Source organism: Rana temporaria, chromosome 7 (genome assembly GCF_905171775.1).
Source record: "Rana temporaria chromosome 7, aRanTem1.1, whole genome shotgun sequence".
In the NCBI taxonomy this organism is placed as follows: domain Eukaryota; kingdom Metazoa; phylum Chordata; class Amphibia; order Anura; family Ranidae; genus Rana; species Rana temporaria.
In genome coordinates, this window is record NC_053495.1 from 12247024 (window position 1) to 12265606 (window position 18583).

General features: G+C 46.2%; 1 protein-coding gene across 1 annotated transcript in view; it reads left to right on the forward strand.

The window, feature by feature from the left end:
* LAMB2 (laminin subunit beta 2) overlaps window positions 1-18583 on the forward strand; it is a 145820-nt gene that overhangs the window by 68764 nt on the left and 58473 nt on the right. The window contains exons 8-12 of the mRNA XM_040358908.1: window positions 318-520; window positions 2650-2770; window positions 4160-4348; window positions 6376-6555; window positions 7817-7929. Coding sequence (XP_040214842.1) covers window positions 318-520; window positions 2650-2770; window positions 4160-4348; window positions 6376-6555; window positions 7817-7929 — 806 coding nt within the window. The remainder of the gene's footprint in view (window positions 1-317; window positions 521-2649; window positions 2771-4159; window positions 4349-6375; window positions 6556-7816; window positions 7930-18583) is intronic.

The following is an 18583-nucleotide window of genomic DNA, read 5'->3' on the forward strand; positions in this document are numbered from 1 at the left end:
GCCTGGTATTGTCGGGGTTTAAAGTCGGATCCCTGTTCATTGAAGTCGGACTTCAAGTCGCAGGGCAAAGTCGGATCCAAATTAGTAGGACTGTCGTGTCGTACCAGTTTGAACCCAGCCTGAAGGGCTATTAAAGGTAACCATCCTCACCTGTGATCTGTTTGCTTGTAATTAGTGTGTGTGTACAAAGGGTCAATGAGTTTCTGGACTCCTGACAGACCCTTGCATCTTTTATCCAGTGTTGCACTGATGTTTCTGGATTCTGAGTCATATCATGGTCACCCTCTGTTCTGATAATGCCTCTTCTTTCATTTCAGGTCTTCTCAAAATTACCAACCTGAGGATTAATTTCACCAGACTGCACACGTTGGGCGATAACCTCCTCGATTCCCGCCAGGAGGTCAGAGAGAAGTATTACTATGCGCTCTATGAGCTGGTGGTCAGAGGAAACTGCTTCTGTTATGGTCATGCCTCTGAGTGTGCGCCAATCCATGGAGTCTCCAGGGATGGTGAGGGCATGGTAAGCAATTCTACTCTCCTCATTTTTGTGTCTGTAAAAAGAAATAAAAAATGACTACGGTGGGACAATTATTGTTAGAGCCATCCAATTCTTTAGGAGCCTTCCAGTTATATCAGTCCAGTATTTTGATTTTATGCTACCCTAGGCAAAATTTGTGTCCCCCCCCCCCCCCCCATCTAAATTTGTCCCACCCCTTCCTGTTTAAGTTCCACCCCTTCATCTGTAAACCCCACCCATTCCCATTCCTCTTTAGGCTCAACCTCTTAATATTAGATTTCCACCTCAAGAGTTGGTCAGAGACTGCAGGCATTATACAGGAGTTGGTCAGATACTGTGGAAATGATACAGAAGATGGTCAGAGACTGTGGACATGATGCAGGAGATGGTTAAAGACTGCGGACATGACTCTCCAGTAATTTATGGCCCTTATAGGGAATAGAAAAGTCTCCTGTAGTGCTTTCTATTTGCTCACCTTTCCGTATAGTAGATGATCTGATGGAAGTCACACATCACAAAGGAGTCCAAGGACAGCAGTACCCCGCCCTGAGGCTCCTGGCATCGGCAGGCAGCACTCCCCTTGTACATAGGGACACAGCATCGGTCACCTCCCCCAGTCAGTCCCCTCCCCCCACACAGTTAGAACACACCCAGGGAATACATTTAACCAATTCCTCACCCCCTAGTGTTAACCCTCTTCACTGCCAGTCACATTTATACAGTAATTAGTGCATTTTTATAGCACTGATCGCTGTATAAATGTGAATGGTCCCAAAATTATGTCAAAAATGTCCGATATGTCAGTCGCAATATTACAGGCCTGACAAAAAAAAACGCAGATCGCCGCCATTACTAGTAAAAAATAAAAAAAAAATCATAAATCTATGCCCAATTTTGTAGGCGCTATAACTTTTGCGCAAACCAATCAATATATGATTATTGTGATTTTTTTTAACAAAAATATGTAGAAGAATACGTATCGGCCTATACTGAGGAAAAATATATAAAAAAAAAAAAAATGGGATATTATTATAACAAAAAGTAAAAAATATTGTGTTTTTTTTCAAAATTTTCGGTCTTTTTCTGTTTATAGCGCAAAAAATAAAAATCGCAGAGATGATCAAATACCACCAAAAGAAAGCTCTATTTGTGGGAAAAAAAATGAAAAAAATATAATTTGGGTACAGTGTTGTATGACCGCGCAATTGTCATTCAAAATGCGTCAGCGCTGAAAGCTGAGAATTGGTCTGGGCACGAAGGGGGTTTAAGTGCCCAGTAATGAAGTGGTTAAATGACTGGCATATTATTGAAAAAAATAAACAGAAGGGGCCCCCTATTGGGTGGGAGCCCAGTCAAGCCCAATGCTAAATCCGGCCCTAGACCACCCCCACACCCGAGCCCAGCCAAGACTAGACCGCCCCCCACCTGAACCCAGCCGAGACTGCCTGAGCCCAGCTAAGCCCGCCCGATACAGTCGACCCCTGGGGGGGGGGGGGCACACAGGGAAAATTGCCCCCCTGTAGCGACACCACTGGTCCCTTCTGCCTGGGGTTGGCGCCCCCCCCCCTGAAAAATGTCAAAAGCCTTTTTCGCTCTCCAGTAGATATGCCCCTGGAGTGCACACTTTGTTCTACAGTACTAAGCCCTATTGTAAAGGGACACTTTGAACCCCCGAAACCTGTTGGGTTTGTATGATATAAGAGTCTGAATAAAACTGAACTTTATATGCTGTGTATTGGACTTCTTCTTTCACACCCAGTACCTTCAGAGCAGTTGTGGAACTTCCAGGGTCACACTTGGGACCAGGCCCTGGCATTCCGCCACTGTGGGGGGGGGACAAGACAGCGGGAAGGGGGCCCACTGCAGAACATGTGAAAGGGTACTGCTGTGGGACTGTAATAAAGGGCACCACAATGGAGGAAAGGGCCCTGGGATCAGTGGGAAGGTCCCCAAGCTCAGTAAGAAGGGCCCTTCATGATTTCTTGCATCGGGGCCATGAAGGTTCTTGTTACACCTCTGCTTCAGCGTTGTGGTCAGTGTGGTCTCTTGGCTAAGTTAGTTAACAAAACAGGTGCAAGTCTTGTCATGTTTGGTGTCAAAGTAGTGACATTCTTGGATCTTCTGGATTTCAGGTTCATGGCAGATGTGTGTGCAAACACAACACCAAGGGGCTGAACTGTGAGCAGTGTGACAGTTTCTTCAATGACCTTCCCTGGAGACCAGCTGAAGGACGCAGCACAAATGCTTGTAAAAGTAAGTCTGGAGCTCAGACAACTGGTAGAGAACACTTAACCTTATCCAATACTTTTGACAAGAAGTCTCAATAAAGTGCAGAGACCCATCATCAGATTCGTCACCAATCCGGTTGTAGTTAACTGATCAGTGGAAGATGAAATCTAATTTTATCCTAAGACTGGCCACCAGGGCCGTTTGAAGGAATTTGGGGGCCCCAAGCAAAATGGAATGCCATTTTAGTCCTAAGACTAAAACTAAATCGGAATTTGCTGCCAAAATTAACACTGGTCATAAGAGGGCCAATGAGAGCTGCAGAGCTGGAGGCGTGTGTCTGCGTTAATCCAGGAAGTGAACAGGCAGAAGCTTCAGCTGCCCACAGTTAAAATGGCCGCAGCCAGACTCAGTGGAGGGAGATTTCTACAGCATATTTGGCAAGTACAGAATCACAGTGGGCCAGATTCTCAGCAGAGTTACGATGGAGTATCTCAGGAAACACCGTCGTATCTCTGTTTCTGAGCCCGGGTATCTATGCGAGTGATTCCTAGAATCATTTTCGCATAGATACGGCCAAGATCCGACAGGTGTAAGTCACTTACACGGTCGGATCTTAGATGTAATGCGACGCCGACCGCTAGGTGGCGTTTACGTTCAGTTCTCATTTGTTTATGCAAATGAGCCTGATACGCCGATTCCCGAACGAATTTGCGTCGCGTACGTCGTTTCCGTAAGCGTAAGGTTACCCCTGCTATATGAGGGGTAACCTTACGCCAGTCCGCCGTATGCCATGTTAAGTATGGCGCCGGGTCCGCGTCGGCATTTTCCGTCGGTTACGTCGTTTTCGTAAGTCGTTCTTGAATACGACTTTACGTCAATGACGCTCACGTCGGCGTCATTGACGTTTTCCGTCGTGAGTTTGGAGCATGCGCACTGGGCTGTTTTTCAGCCCGGCGCATGCGCAGTTCAATCAGCGCGGGGGCGCGCTTAATTTGAATACAAGCCGCCCCCTTTGAATTACGCGGCCATACGCCGGGCCATTTACACTACGCCGCCGCAAATTACAGAGCAAGTGCTTGGGGAATACGGCACTTGCTCCAGTAAGTTGCGGTGGCGTAGTGTAAATGGCTTACACTACGCCAACGCGGGATCTACGAGAATCTGGCCCAGTATATATAAAATAATATGTAAAGTAGTTGGAGGGAAGCTTCAGAATGGCAAAGATGTTTTTATTACAGATTATGTGAGCGGACTGCAGTTCCTCTTTAAGGCAGCAAAGTCAAATAAATTGTGCCGGTAACACACCAAAACGTTCAAGAAAATGCACAATTTTTTTTTTTAATGTTCTTCTACTTCCTCCAATAAAGAATAAGACGGCACTTTGCAGAGTTCCTAACACTATCTTCTTTTCAGAGTGCAATTGCAACAACCATTCCAAAAAGTGTCACTTCGACATGGCGGTGTACCTGTCCACCAGGAACACGAGCGGAGGCGTTTGCGATGACTGCCAGCACAATACAATGGGGCGAAACTGTGAGCTGTGCAAACCTTTCTACTACAAAGACCCCACCAAGGACATCCGGGATAGCAACATGTGTAAAGGTACCAGACACAAATAGTGGGTGTGGTCAGTCAAATTTCACAAACAGTAGGAGGGTCTTAAAGGGGCATTAAATACCAAGATTGCATTACATACAGAGTGCAGAGTTGAGGGGGGTTACACACAGAGTGTAGAGTTGAGGGGGTTACACACAGAGTGCAGAGTTTAGGGGGGTTACACACAGAGTGCAGAGTTGAGGGGGGTTACACACAGAGTGCAGAGTTGAGGGGGGTTACACACAGAGTGCAGAGTTGAGGGGGGTTACACACAGAGTGCAGAGATGAGGGGGGTTACACACAGAGTGTAGAGTTGAGGGGGGTTACACATAGAGTGCAGAGTTGAGGGGGGTTACACACAGGGTGCAGAGTTGAGGGGGGTTACACAGGGTGCAGAGTTGAGGGGGGTTACACACAGGGTGCAGAGTTGAGAGGGGTTACACACAGAGTGCAGAGTTGGGGGGGTTACACACACAGAGTGTAGAGTTGAGGGGGGGTTACACACAGGGTGCAGAGTTGAGGGGGGTTACACATAGAGTGCAGAGTTGAGGGGGGGTTACACACAGGGTGCAGAGTTGAGGGGGGGGTTACACACAGGGTGCAGAGTTGAGGGGGGTTACACACAGGGTGCAGAGTTGAGGGGAGTTACACACAGGGTGCAGAGTTGAGGGGAGTTACACACAGAGTGCAGAGTTGAGGGGGGGTTACACACAGGGTGCAGAGTTGAGGGGGGTTACACATAGAGTGTAGAGTTGAGGGGGGGGTTACATACAGAGTGCAGAGTTGAGGGGAGTTACACACAGGGTGCAGAGTTGAGGGGGGTTACACACAGAGTGCAGAGTTGAGGGGGGTTACACACACAGTGCAGAGATGAGGGGGGTTACACACAGAGTGTAGAGTTGAGGGGGGTTACACATAGAGTGCAGAGTTGAGGGGGGGTTACACACAGAGTGCAGAGTTGAGGGGGGGTTACACACAGGGTGCAGAGTTGAGGGGGGTTACACAGGGTGCAGAGTTGAGGGGGGTTACACACACGGTGCAGAGTTGAGAGGGGTTACACACAGAGTGCAGAGTTGGGGGGGTTACACACACAGAGTGTAGAGTTGAGGGGGGGGTTACACACAGGGTGCAGAGTTGAGGGGGGGTTACACACAGGGTGCAGAGTTGAGGGGGGGTTACACACAGGGTGCAGAGTTGAGGGGAGTTACACACAGGGTGCAGAGTTGAGGGGAGTTACACACAGAGTGCAGAGTTGAGGGGGGGTTACACACAGGGTGCAGAGTTGAGGGGGGTTACACATAGAGTGTAGAGTTGAGGGGGGTTACACATAGAGTGTAGAGTTGAGGGGGGGTTACATACAGAGTGCAGAGTTGAGGGGAGTTACACACAGGGTGCAGAGTTGAGGGGGTTACACATAGAGTGCAGAGTTGAGGGGGGGTTACACACACAGAGTGTAGAGTTGAGGGGGGTTACACACAGAGTGCAGAGTTGAGGGGGTTACACACAGGGTGCAGAGTTGAGGGGTGTTACACACAGAGTGCAGAGTTGAGGGGTGTTACACACAGAGTGCAGAGTTGAGGGGTGTTACACACAGAGTGCAGAGTTGAGGGGTGTTACACACAGGGTGCAGAGTTGAGGGGTTACACATAGAGTGCAGAGTTGAGGGGGGGTTACACACACAGAGTGTAGAGTTGAGGGGGGTTACACACAGAGTGCAGAGTTGAGGGGGTTACACACAGGGTGCAGAGTTGAGGGGTGTTACACACAGAGTGCAGAGTTGAGGGGTGTTACACACAGAGTGCAGAGTTGAGGGGTGTTACACACAGAGTGCAGAGTTGAGGGGTGTTACACACAGGGTGCAGAGTTGAGGGGGGTCACAGACAGAAACCGGACTTCTGTGTTTACAAGTAACTGTGGTGAGCAGGTTCTCCCCCCCCCCCCCAAGGGTCTGAGCCAGAGGTGGTGGAACCGAGTTGTTGCTGAGATGTGACCTTTTTATGATAGATGACAGTATTCTGATTGGTTTTCTACAGCCTGTGACTGCGACCCAGACGGCTCTCTTAACGGCGGACTGTGCGACGCTCAGGACGATCTGATTTTGGGTCTCATCGCCGGACAGTGCCGGTGCAAAGACTTTGTTGAAGGTCCCCGATGCGACAGATGCAAGTCTGGATTTTTTGGCCTCAGCACTGGGAACTTCCAAGGATGCAGAAGTAAGAGTTTTTATTATTAAAGAGATACAATTATCATCGAATTCAAATATTCTTAGTTATTTCACAGAGGTTATTCTGACTCCAAGTGTTGTATTAGTGATTTATCCCTCGCTGAGACCTCTATGCCTGGCCTGTATAAGAAGATATAATCACAGCGGGCAGTCTTTATCAGAATTTACCAAATACCCTCCACAAAGATCTTTATTGAATGTGCCAGTTACATCAGACAAATGATCAGTGGCGGCTGGTGCTCAACATTTTTGGGGGGGCGCAAACGAAAAAAAAAAAAAAGAAAAATATTGCAGACTCACTGTGCCCATCAAATGCAGCCACTGTGCCATCAATTGTCACCACTGTGCCATGCCATTAAACACAGCCACTGTGCCATGCCATCAAACGCAGCCACTGTGCCATCAATTGTCACCACTGTGCCATGCCATCAAACACAGTCACTGTGCTATGCCATCAAACGCAGCCACTCTGCTATGCCATCAAACGCAGCCACTGTGCCATCAATTGTCACCACTGTGCCATGCAATCAAACGCAGCCACTGTGCCATCAATTGTCACCACTGTGCCATGCCATCAAACGCAGCCACTGTGCCATCAATTGTCACCACTGTGCCATGTCATCAAATGCAGTCACTGTGCTATGCCATCAAACGCAGCCACTGTGCTATGCCATCAAACGCAGCCACTGTGCCATCAATTGTCACCACTGTGCCATGCCATCAAACGCAGCCACTGTGCCATGCCATCAAACGCAGCCACTGTGCCATCAATTGTCACCACTGTGCCATGCAATCAAACGCAGCCACTGTGCCATCAATTGTCACCACTGTGCCATGCCATCAAACGCAGCCACTGTGCCATCAATTGTCACCACTGTGCCATGTCATCAAATGCAGTCACTATACCATCAATTCGCACCACTGTGCCATGCCATCAAACGCAGTCACTGTGCCATGCCATCAAACGCAGTCACTGTGCCATGCCATCAAACGCAGTCACTGTGCCATGCCATCAAACGCAGCCACTGTGCTATGCCATCAAACCCAGCCACTGTGCCATGCCATCAAACCCAGCCATTGTGCCATCAATTGTCACCACTGTGCCATGCTATCAAACGCAGCCACTGTACCCCTCAATTGTCGCCACTGTGCCAATTGTCACCACTGTGCCCTTTAATTGTCGCCACTGTACCCATTGTTGCCATTGTTGGGGTAATTTGCTGCTCACTGATTGGTTGATGTATTGGCAGGATGCCAGTGTGACCCAAGAGGAACCGTTACTGCCGGCACCCAGTGTGATTCCATTAGCGGAGACTGCTTCTGTAAGCGCTTTGTAACTGGACGCAGCTGTAACCAATGCCTGGTGAGTATGTCAGCGAGAATCCAACCCCGTTGTGTAGCAACACTGAAGGGCCGTTCTACCCAGTCTAGTCCCGCTGGTCAACTGTTGTGGGTTCTTCTGTTTGGGTTCAAACTACAATATACACTTTATTACCAAAAGTATTGGGACGCCTGCCTTTACACGCACATGAACTTTAATGGCATCCCAGTCTTAGGGCCAGATTCTCAGTGGAGATACGACGGCGTATCTCCAGATACGCCGTCGTATCTCTGAGTTGCGCCGTCATATCTATGCGCCTGATTCTTAGAATCAGTTACGCATAGATTTCCCTTAGATCCGACAGGCGTAAGTCTCTTACGCCGTCGGATCGTAACTGCAAATTTACGCTGGCCGCTTGGGGCGTGTACGCTGATTTACGCGTCGAAATATGTAAATCAGCTAGATACGTGAATTCACGAACTTACGCCCGGCCGACGCAGTAAAGTTACGCCGTTTACGTTAGGCTTTTCCCGACGTAAAGTTACCCCTGCTATATGGTGGCGTAAGTGCGGCGCACCAATGTTAAGTATGGCCGTTGTTCCCCGACGAAATGTGAAAATGTTACGTTGTTTGCGTAAGTCGTCCGTGAATGGGGCTGGACGTAATTTACGCTCACGTCGAAACCAATACGTCCTTGCGGCGTATTTGGAGCAATGCACACTGGGATATGTCCAGGGACGGCGCATGCGCCGTTCGTGAAAAACGTCAATCACATTGGGTCACATAACATTAACATAAAACACGCCCCCCTATCCCACATTTGAATTAGGCGGGCTTACGCCGGCCGATTTACGCTACACCTCCGCAACTTACGGAGCAAGTGCTTTGAGAATACAGCACTTGCCCGTCTAAGTTGCGGAGGCGTAACGTAAATAGGATACGTTATTCCCGCGCAACTATACGCCGCTGTGCGAGAATCTGGCCCTATATTACTAAAAGTATTGGGACGCCGGCCTTTACACGCACATGAACTTTAATGGCATCCCAGTCTTAGGGCCAGATTCTCGTACAGCGGCATATAGTTGCGCGGGCGTAACGTATCCTATTTACGTTACGCCTTCGCAACTTAGACGGGCAAGTTCGTAGGGATAAATATTGACACTTCAAGCTACCAAAGGTTATTCCCCCCCATTGGATGGGACTTTAAAGGTTCAAAAAGTAGTGTTATCTCAAAAATGTATACATTTTATTTTAGGTCCATAAAAAGTAATTTGGAAGTTACATAAAAAAATTCACATAATAAAGTTGATACAAAAAAATAAACGTATTGTTTGCTACACATGCAGAGATCACATATGAGTATCCAACGTGTTTCAGAGGCAAATAGCTCCTTCTTCAGGGAAACTCTGCAGACAGTATAGTGTGATCTATTAACCACTTAAGACCCGGACCAAAATGCAGGTTAAGGACCTGGCCCCTCTTTTGCGATTCGGCACTGCGTCGCTTTAACTGAAAATTGCGCGGTCGTGCGACGTGGCTCCCAAACAAAATTGGCGTCCTTTTTTCCCCACAAATAGAGCTTTCTTCTGGTGGTATTTGATCACCTCTGCGTTTTTTTTTTGCACTATAAACAAAAATAGAGTGACAATTTTGAAAAAAATGCAATATTTTTTTATTTTTCCTATAATAAATATCCACAAAAAAAGATATAAAAAAACATTTGTTTTCCTCAGTTTAGGCCGATACGTATTCTTCTACCTATCTTTGGTAAAAAAAAATCACAATAAGCGTTTGATTGGTTTGCGCAAAGTTATAGCGTCTACAAAATATGGGAAAAGTTTATTGCATTTTTATTAATAATTCGTTTTTTACTACTAATGGCGGCGATCAGCGTTTTTTTTTAATGACAGCGACATTATGGCGGTCACATCGGACAATTTTGACACATTTTTGGGTCCATTGTCATATTTCACAGCGAAAAGTGCTATAAGAATGCACTGATTACTGTGAAAATAACAATTGCAGTGAAGGGGTTAACCACTAGGGGGCGCTGTAGGGGTTAAGTGTGATCCCTTGTGTGTTTCTAACTGTAGGGGGGCAGGGCTGGACGTGTGACGTCAGTGATCGTCGTTCCCTATATCAGGGAACAGACGATCACTGACATTGCTACGGAGAAGAACGGGGAAGGTTTGTTTACACACACCTCTCCCCGTTCTTCAGCTCCTGTGACCCGATCGCGGGGCTTTGGGCCGCGTTGCGAGCGCGCCAGCGGCGGGGCACTGGCGACCTACGACTGGGCTCTTAAAGGGGACATATATATATGCCCATGTGCCCAGCTGTGCCATTCTGCCGACGTATATCGTGGTGCGGCAGTCCTAAAGTGGTTAATGAAACGAAAGTGTATCTCATAAAAACAGGTGAAGAAAACCAGTTGCCATTGGAAATATCCGAATTAACGAAAACTCGTTTAAATTAGAATACTTCAAAATTCGAAAAAGTTTGAATATTCGAAAATTCGTAAATTCAAATATTCGAAAATTAGAAAATTTGGAAATTCAAAATTCCGAAATTAGAAAATCCGAAAATAACAACGAAAATTTAAAAGAACGAAAATCCAAAAATAAGAACGAAAGTCTGAAAATTCCAAAACCCGAAAACCTGACTAACCAATAATAACTTAAAGCGGGAGTTCACCCATTTAAAAAAAAAAAAAAAATCTCCCCTTAGCTTCCTGCTCGTTCGGTCTAGGGGAATCGGCTATTTATATTAAAATATGAGCAGTACTTACCCGTTTTCGAGCTGCATCTTCTTCCGTCGCTTCCGGGTATGGGTCTTCGGGAGCGGGCGTTCCTTCTTGATTGACATTCTTCCGAGAGGCTTCCGACGGTCGCATCCATCGCGTCACTCGTAGCCGAAAGAAGCCGAACGTCGGTGCGGCTCTATACTGCGCCTGCGCACCGACGTTCGGCTTCTTTCGGAAAATCGTGACGCGATGGATGCGACCGTCGGAAGCCTCTCGGAAACCTGTCAATCAAGAAGGAACGCCCATTCCCGAAGCCCATACCCGGAAGCGACGGAGAGGATGCGTCTCGTAAACGGGTAAGTACTGCACATATTTTAAAATAAATAGCCGATTCCTATAGTAATAACGAGCAGGAATCTAAGGGGGAAAAGTGCCCTCTAAGGGTGAACCCCCGCTTTAACTACAGTAAAACCTTGGATTGCGAGCATAATTTGTTCCAGAAACATGCTTGTAATCCAAAGCACTTGTATATCAAAGCATTTTTTTACAGGGTATAAAAGAGAAGAGAGGCGCCTCTAAGTGTAGCAATAAGTTGCTAAATGTTGTACCTTCATTAAATGTAACCATATTGCTACACTTAGAGGCTCCTCTCTTCTCTTTTATACTCAGTTGTGACATGACGCTACTCTTATATCAAGACATCACTTGTATATCAAGGCAACATTTATTAAAACATTTTGCTTGTCTTGCAAAATGCTCTCAAACCAAGTTACTCTCAAACCAAGGTTTTACTGTATTAGAAAATTTGAAGATTCAGAAATTCGAAAATCTGAAAATAACAACAGAAATTCAAAAGAACGAAAATCAGAAAAATAAGAACGAAAGTCTGAAAATTCAAAAACTGAAAATCTGAAGTAATAACTAACTAATAATAACTTAACTATTACTAACTATTAAATTAGAGGTATTGGAATTTCCTTTCAAATTTGGTTGTTAGTGAACGTAACGTATACAAATTTTACAGAAGTTACGAATTATCCGAAATAACAAATGCAGTAGCTAAACGAATGAAACGTAACAAATTAATAATAATAAATAATAATAATAATAATAATAATAATAATAATAATGTTTTAATTATTATTAATATTATTAATTCATTCCATTCCATTTGTTTAGTTGCAGCATTCATTATTTTGGATAATTTGTAACTTCGGATAAATTCGTATTCGTATTCGTTGACAAACAGCCAAATTTGGAAGGAAATTCCAATACCTATAATTTAATAGTTAGTTATTATTAGTTAGTTATTATTTTGAATTTCCTGATTTTGTTCTTTCGAATTTTTGGATTTTCTTTCTTATTTTCGAATTTTTGAATTTACGAATTTTCGAATTTACTAATTTTCGAATTTATGAATTTTCGGATTTTCTCATTTTCTCATTTTCAAATTTACATTTGTTATTTCGGATAGTTCGTAACTTCGGATAAATTTGTATTCGTTACGTTTCACTAACAGCCAAATTTGAAAGGAAATTCTAATATCTATAATTGAATAGTTAGGTATTATTAGTTAGTTATTATTTCGAATTTTCTGATTTTCGTTCTTTCTAATTTTTGGATTTTCTTTCTTATCTTCGGATTTTTGAATTTACAAATTTACGAATTTTCAAAAATATGAATTTTCGGATTTTCTCATTTCCAGATTTTCACATTTTTTAATTTACAAATTTCTTCGAATTTTATAAATTTTCAAATTTATAAATTTTCAAATTTATAAATTTTCAAATTTACAAATTTTCAAATTTACAAATTTTCTAATTTACAAATTTACATTTATTATTTCGGATAATTACTAACTTCGGATAAATTTGTATTCGTTACGTTTGACTAACAGCCAAATTTGAAAGAAAATTCCAATACTCATAATTTAATAGTTAGTTAGTTATTAGTAGTTTATTTTACAAATAATTTACGAATTTTCGAAGTTACAAATTTTCAAAAATGGACAAATTTTCGAATTTACGAATTTTATCATTTACAAATCTTCTAATTTTTGAATTTACAATTTTCGATCATAACAAATGACACAAAAAAAAAAAGATAAAAATCTTTTTGTCAGTCTAATAAAAATTATAGACTGATCGGCCCAGATCTCACAATCTCGAGATACGCCGCGTAAGTGTAAATATGCGCCGTCGTATCTGTGCGCCGTGCCCACAATCTGAGATACGCCTAAAAATAGGCTTCCTACGACCAACTTAACTTGCCTACGCCGCCGTATCGTGGGAGCATATTTACGCTGGGCGCATTTGCCGCTCCCGTAGATTTTCTATGCACATATGCAAATGAGGGAGATACGCCGATTCACAAACGTAGTTGCGCCCGGCACATCATATACGCGGTTTGCGTAAGTCGTACGTCCGGCGTAAAGTTATTCCCCATATAGGAGGCGCAACTCGTGCAAAGGTATGGACCAGGGAACACAAGCCGTATCTTTTGTTGTTTACGTTGTACGTGAATATGACTAGGCGTAGGTTACGTTCACGTCGTAAGCAGTGATTCGACGTATCTTAGGCAGTTGTTTCGACGTGATTCTGAGCATGCGCACTGGGATGCGGCCACGGGATGGCGCATGCGCCGTTCATTTTAAAGCGGGGGTTCACCCTTAGAGGGCACTTTTTCCCCTTAGCTTCCTGCTCGTTTTCTCTAGGGGAATCGGCTATTTGTATTAAAATATGTGCAGTACTTACCCGTTTTCGAGCTGCATCTTCTTCCGTCGCTTCAGGGTATGGGCTTCGGGAATGGGCGTTCCTTCTTGATTGACAGTCTTCCGAGAGGCTTCCGACGGTCGCATCCATCGCGTCACGATTTTCCGAAAGAAGCCGAACGTCGGTGCGCAGGCGCAGTATAGAGCCGCACCGACGTTCGGCTTCTTTCGGCTACGAGTGACGCGATGGATGCGACCGTCGGAAGCCTCTCGGAAGAATGTCAATCAAGAAGGAACGCCCGCTCCCGAAGACCCATACCCGGAAGCGACGGAAGAAGATGCAGCTCGAAAACGGGTAAGTACAGCTCATATTTTACTACAAATAGCCGATTCCCCTAGACCGAACGAGCAGGAACCTTATGGGAGAAAATTTTTTTTTTCATAAATGGGTGAACTCCCGCTTTAAGTACTTCTATGGCGCTTGGCCCATCATTTGCATGGGGTCACGCCTCATTAGCATGGCTCACGCAGGGCCATCTTTTCCATTGGGCACGCCGGGCAGTTGCCCGGGGGCCCCGCTTGCCTGGGGGGCCCCACCGGCTGCCCATCAACTCCAGTAAAAAATTGTGGAGAGTGACGGGTTAGAACTGCCCATGCCCAGTTTGCGGAAATCACAGAGAAGATCCGGTCCTCCACGAGTGCGGGGGGTTGCTGATGTAAAAAAATGTAAGGGGACACTGATATAAAGGTTCCCCCTCCTATATTAGTGACCCCCCTTACCTTAGTGTATTTACTCACCAGAGTGCCCCCCACATCAGAGTTCCCCTTTACATCAGAGTCTGCAGGATTCCCCCTTACAATGCAAGGGGGAACTCAGTCTGCGGACCCTGATGTAAGTGGGAAAGAGAAAGCAGTGGACTCTGATATAAGGTGGTCTCTGGTCACCAGAGTTCCCCTCCACATCAGAGTTCCCTCCTTAGATCATGATCTGCAGCGTTCCCCTTTACATAAGAGTTCCCTTTCACTGTAAGGGGGGAATCCTGCAGACTCTGATGTAAGAGGAAACTCTGTGCTGGCTGGGTTATAGTAACCTGACCTTCATGTCAATGAAGACATTTTTTTTTACTTTTGTTTAACTTAAACACATTGCTAATAGCACTAGCTACTGTATATGTTTATAGTTTAAATACTGACATTTGCATTATTCGGCACTGAAAACTGTAATTTTAGGTACTTTTTTTGCACTGGCAGTAAAAAATGTGGTTCTGCCAGTAAATTTTATGATTTTTGTCAGTAAATTCTCGTGCGTGATTGTGTAGACAGGGCCCCAGTGCACTGTATTGCCCGGGGGCCTATAATGCTCTTAAGATGACACTGGGCTCACGCCCACTTCCACCTACGCTGGCTTACGCCGAGGAAACCCAGCGTATCTTTAACAGCGAGTGGGAGGAAGTGCTTTGTGAATCCAGTGCTTGCCTCTGTGCGCTGTGCCGGCGTAGCGTAAAAGAGATACGCTACGGCAGCATAAATATGCGCCGATGTATGTGAATCCGGGCCATCATTTCTTTGTCAGTGGGCAAACATACAAAATCAACCAAATACTTTTTTCCCCTCACTGTATTCATGAATCATCTTCATAACAGTCCCTCTGATCCCCTGAATTGGTTATAAATACTTTGTGAGGTCACCTCCAATCTCATGTTCCTAATGGTTTCTCCTCTAGCACTGGAGCCACCATACAGTCCCTGGACAGGCAGAGCCACGTCTTTGGCGCCTGTTGCCGATCCCTTCTAATTAGCGGATAGGAACAAGGAGTGAGATTGCATTGCTGCGTTCCTTAATCTGTTTATTTTTACAAAGGGAGGGTAGAGGAGGTGTTCCGGAATATCATAAACCGATCGCTTCCATTCCGTACATACAAACACCTTACAAGCTGCCGCAGGAAGTCATATTTCCCTGCGAGGGAGTGACATATCCTCCTGTGCATTCCACGCAGCAGCTGCTGGTAACTGAATCTGTCGGAGGGGAAGAACGGTGATATGTGTTGATGGCTGTAGCGTGGGATTAGGCCTTCCGAGTGCTGTCACCTCCAGACTGGGCTTAGTGTGCTGTGCTCCAGACAAGCCGTGGAAGGTATACGGTGTACGGATCTTCATTATTTCTTTAATCATAAAGTGTATGTGAAGGCAAAAAAAAAAAAAAAAACACATGTCTGCAATACACATACCACATGTATTATCCCTTTAACCACTTAAGCCCTGGACCATTATGCAGGTTAAGGACCTTGCCCCTTTTTGTGATTCGGCACTGCGCCGCTTTAGCTGACAATTGCGCGGTCGTGCGACGTGGCTCCCAAACAAAACTGGCGTCCTTTTTTTCCCACAAATAGAGCTTTCTTTTGGTGGTATTTGATCATCTCTGTGGTTTTTATTTTTTTCGCTATAAACAAAAATAGAGCGACAACTAAAAAAAAAAAAAATGTAATATTTTTTACTTTTTGCTATAATAAATATCCCCAAAAAATATATAAAAAAACTTTTTTGTTCCTCAGTTTAGGCCGATACGTATTCTTCTACTTATTTTTGGTAATAAAAATCACAATAAGCGTTTATCGGTTGGTTTGCGCAAAAGTTATAGCGTTAACAAAATAGGGGATAGTTTTATGGCATTTTTATAATTTTTTTTTTTTTACTAGTAATGGCGGAGATCAGCGATTTTTTTTCGTGACTGTGACATTATGGCGGACACATCGGACACTTTTGACACATTTTTGGAACCGTTGTCATTTTCACAGCGATCAGTGCTATAAAAATGCACTGGTTACTGTGAAAATGACACTGGCAGTGAAGGGGTTAGCCACTAGGTGGCGCTGTAGGGGTTAAGTGTTCCCTGCATAGTGTTTCTAACTGTAGGCGGGATGGGCTCTCTGTCACATGACATTGATCTCGGCTCCGAGTACAGCCCTATTCGCAAACGACTTACGCAAACGACGTAAAAAATTTTAAATTCGACGCGGGAACGACGTCCATACTTAACATAGGATACGCCTCATAGAGCAGGGGTAACTATACGCCGGAAAAAGCCTAACGTAAATGACGTAAAAAAATGCGCCGGGCGGACGTATGTTTCTGAATCGGCGTATCTACCTAATTTGCATATTCCTGGCGTAAATATACGGAAGCGCCACCTAGCGGCCAGCGTAAATATGCAGCCTAAGATACGACGGTGTAAGACACTTACGCCGGCCGGATCTTAGGGAAATCTATGCGCAACTGATTCTCTGAATCAGGCGCATAGGGGGTTATCCTCAAAAGAGATACTCCGACTTAACTGCTGTTCAGTCTGTGTGTAACTTTGGAAACGATCCTCAAAAGGCTTTTTCCAAAGTTACACAGAAGATCCGGCATGTGTAATTGAATTACACTGCCGAATCTTAGGATGCAGTACCGCACTGCGGGCCCCCCCACCTCAGAGCACCCTGTCCCCATGTTGATGAGGACAGGACCTCTTCCCGACAACCCTTGCCATTGGTTGTCGGGGTCTGCGGGCGGAGGCTTATCGGAATCTGGGAGTCCCCTTTAATAAGGGGGCCCCCAGATACCGGCCCCCCACCCTAAGTGAATGGATATGGGGTACATCGTACCCCTATCCATTCACCTGGAGGCAAAAAGTAAAATGTAGTAAACACACAACACAAGGCTTTTTAAAATAGTTTATTATTCTGCTCCGGAGGCCCCCCCTGTCTTCGTTATTAGCTCAATTACCAGGGGGGGCTTCTTCTTCCACTCTCCGGGGGTCTTCTCCGCTCTCCGGGGGTCTTCTCCGCTCTCCGGGGGGGCTTCTCCGGACTCCGGGGGGCTTCTTCCATCTTCTCCCCTCTTCCGCTCTTGACTCGGCGAACCCCGGTTCTTCTTCAGCTCTCCGGTGCCTTCTTCTTCAGCGCTGGCTGCCTGCTATGTTTGTGTGTTAGCTCGATTTCAAACAGGCAGCCGGCGCGGTCTTCTGTGGCGTCATCTTCTCTTCTGGTCTTCTGTTCTTCCGATGTTGCCTCGTCGCCTGTTGTCGCTGTAATGATGGAAGCGCGCCTTGCATCACATTTATATAGGCATCACCGTCCCATCATGCTCCGGTAGGTACCCACGTGGTGGGTGCACGTGGGTAGGCACCCACCACGTGGGTACCTGCCGGAGCATGATGGGACGGTGATGCCTATATAAATGTGATGCAAGGCGCGCTTCCATCATTACAGCGACAACAGGCGACGAGGCAACATCGGAAGAACAGAAGACCAGAAGAGAAGATGACGCCACAGAAGACCGCGCCGGCTGCCTGTTTGAAATCGAGCTAACACACAAACATAGCAGGCAGCCAGCGCTGAAGAAGAAGGCACCGGAGAGCTGCAGAAGAACCGGGGTTCGCCGAGTCAACAGCGGAAGAGGGGAGAAGATGGAAGAAGCCCCCCGGAGTCCGGAGAAGCCCCCCCCCCCCGGAGTCCGGAGAAGCCCCCCCGGAGAGCGGAGAAGACCCCCGGAGAGCGGAGAAGACCCCCGGAGAGTGGAAGAAGAAGCCCCCCCTGGTAATTGAGCTAATAACGAAGACAGGGGGGGCCTCCGGAGCAGAATAATAAACTATTTTAAAAAGCCTTGTGTTGTGTGTTTACTACATTTTACTTTTTGCCTCCAGGTGAATGGATAGGGGTACGATGTACCCCATATCCATTCACTTAGGGTGGGGGGGCCGGTATCTGGGGGCCCCCTTATTAAAGGGGACTCCCAGATTCCGATAAGCCTCCGCCCGCAGACCCCGACAACCAATGGCAAGGGTTGTCGGGAAGAGGTCCTGTCCTCATCAACATGGGGACAGGGTGCTCTGGGGTGGGGGGGCCCGCAGTGCGCCCCCCTGCCCCAGAGCACCCAACCCCCCCATGTTGAGGGCACGCGGCCTGGCACGGCTCAGGAGGGGGGGGGGCGCTCGCTCGTCCCCACTCCCTTCCTGGCCGGCCGGGTAGCGTGCTTTGGATACGGGTCTGGTATGGATTGTAGGGGGACCCCCTACGTCAATTTTTCGGCGTGGGGGGGTCTCCTTACAACCCATGACAGACCTAAGGGCCTGGTATGCTCCTGGGGGGGGAACCCATGCCGTTTTTTTCTTTGAAAATGGGCATGGAGTTCTCCCTCAGGAATGCATGCCGCTGTCATTTTTTTTATCCCCGACGCAACTTTAAGCCGTCGCGATCCTCAAAA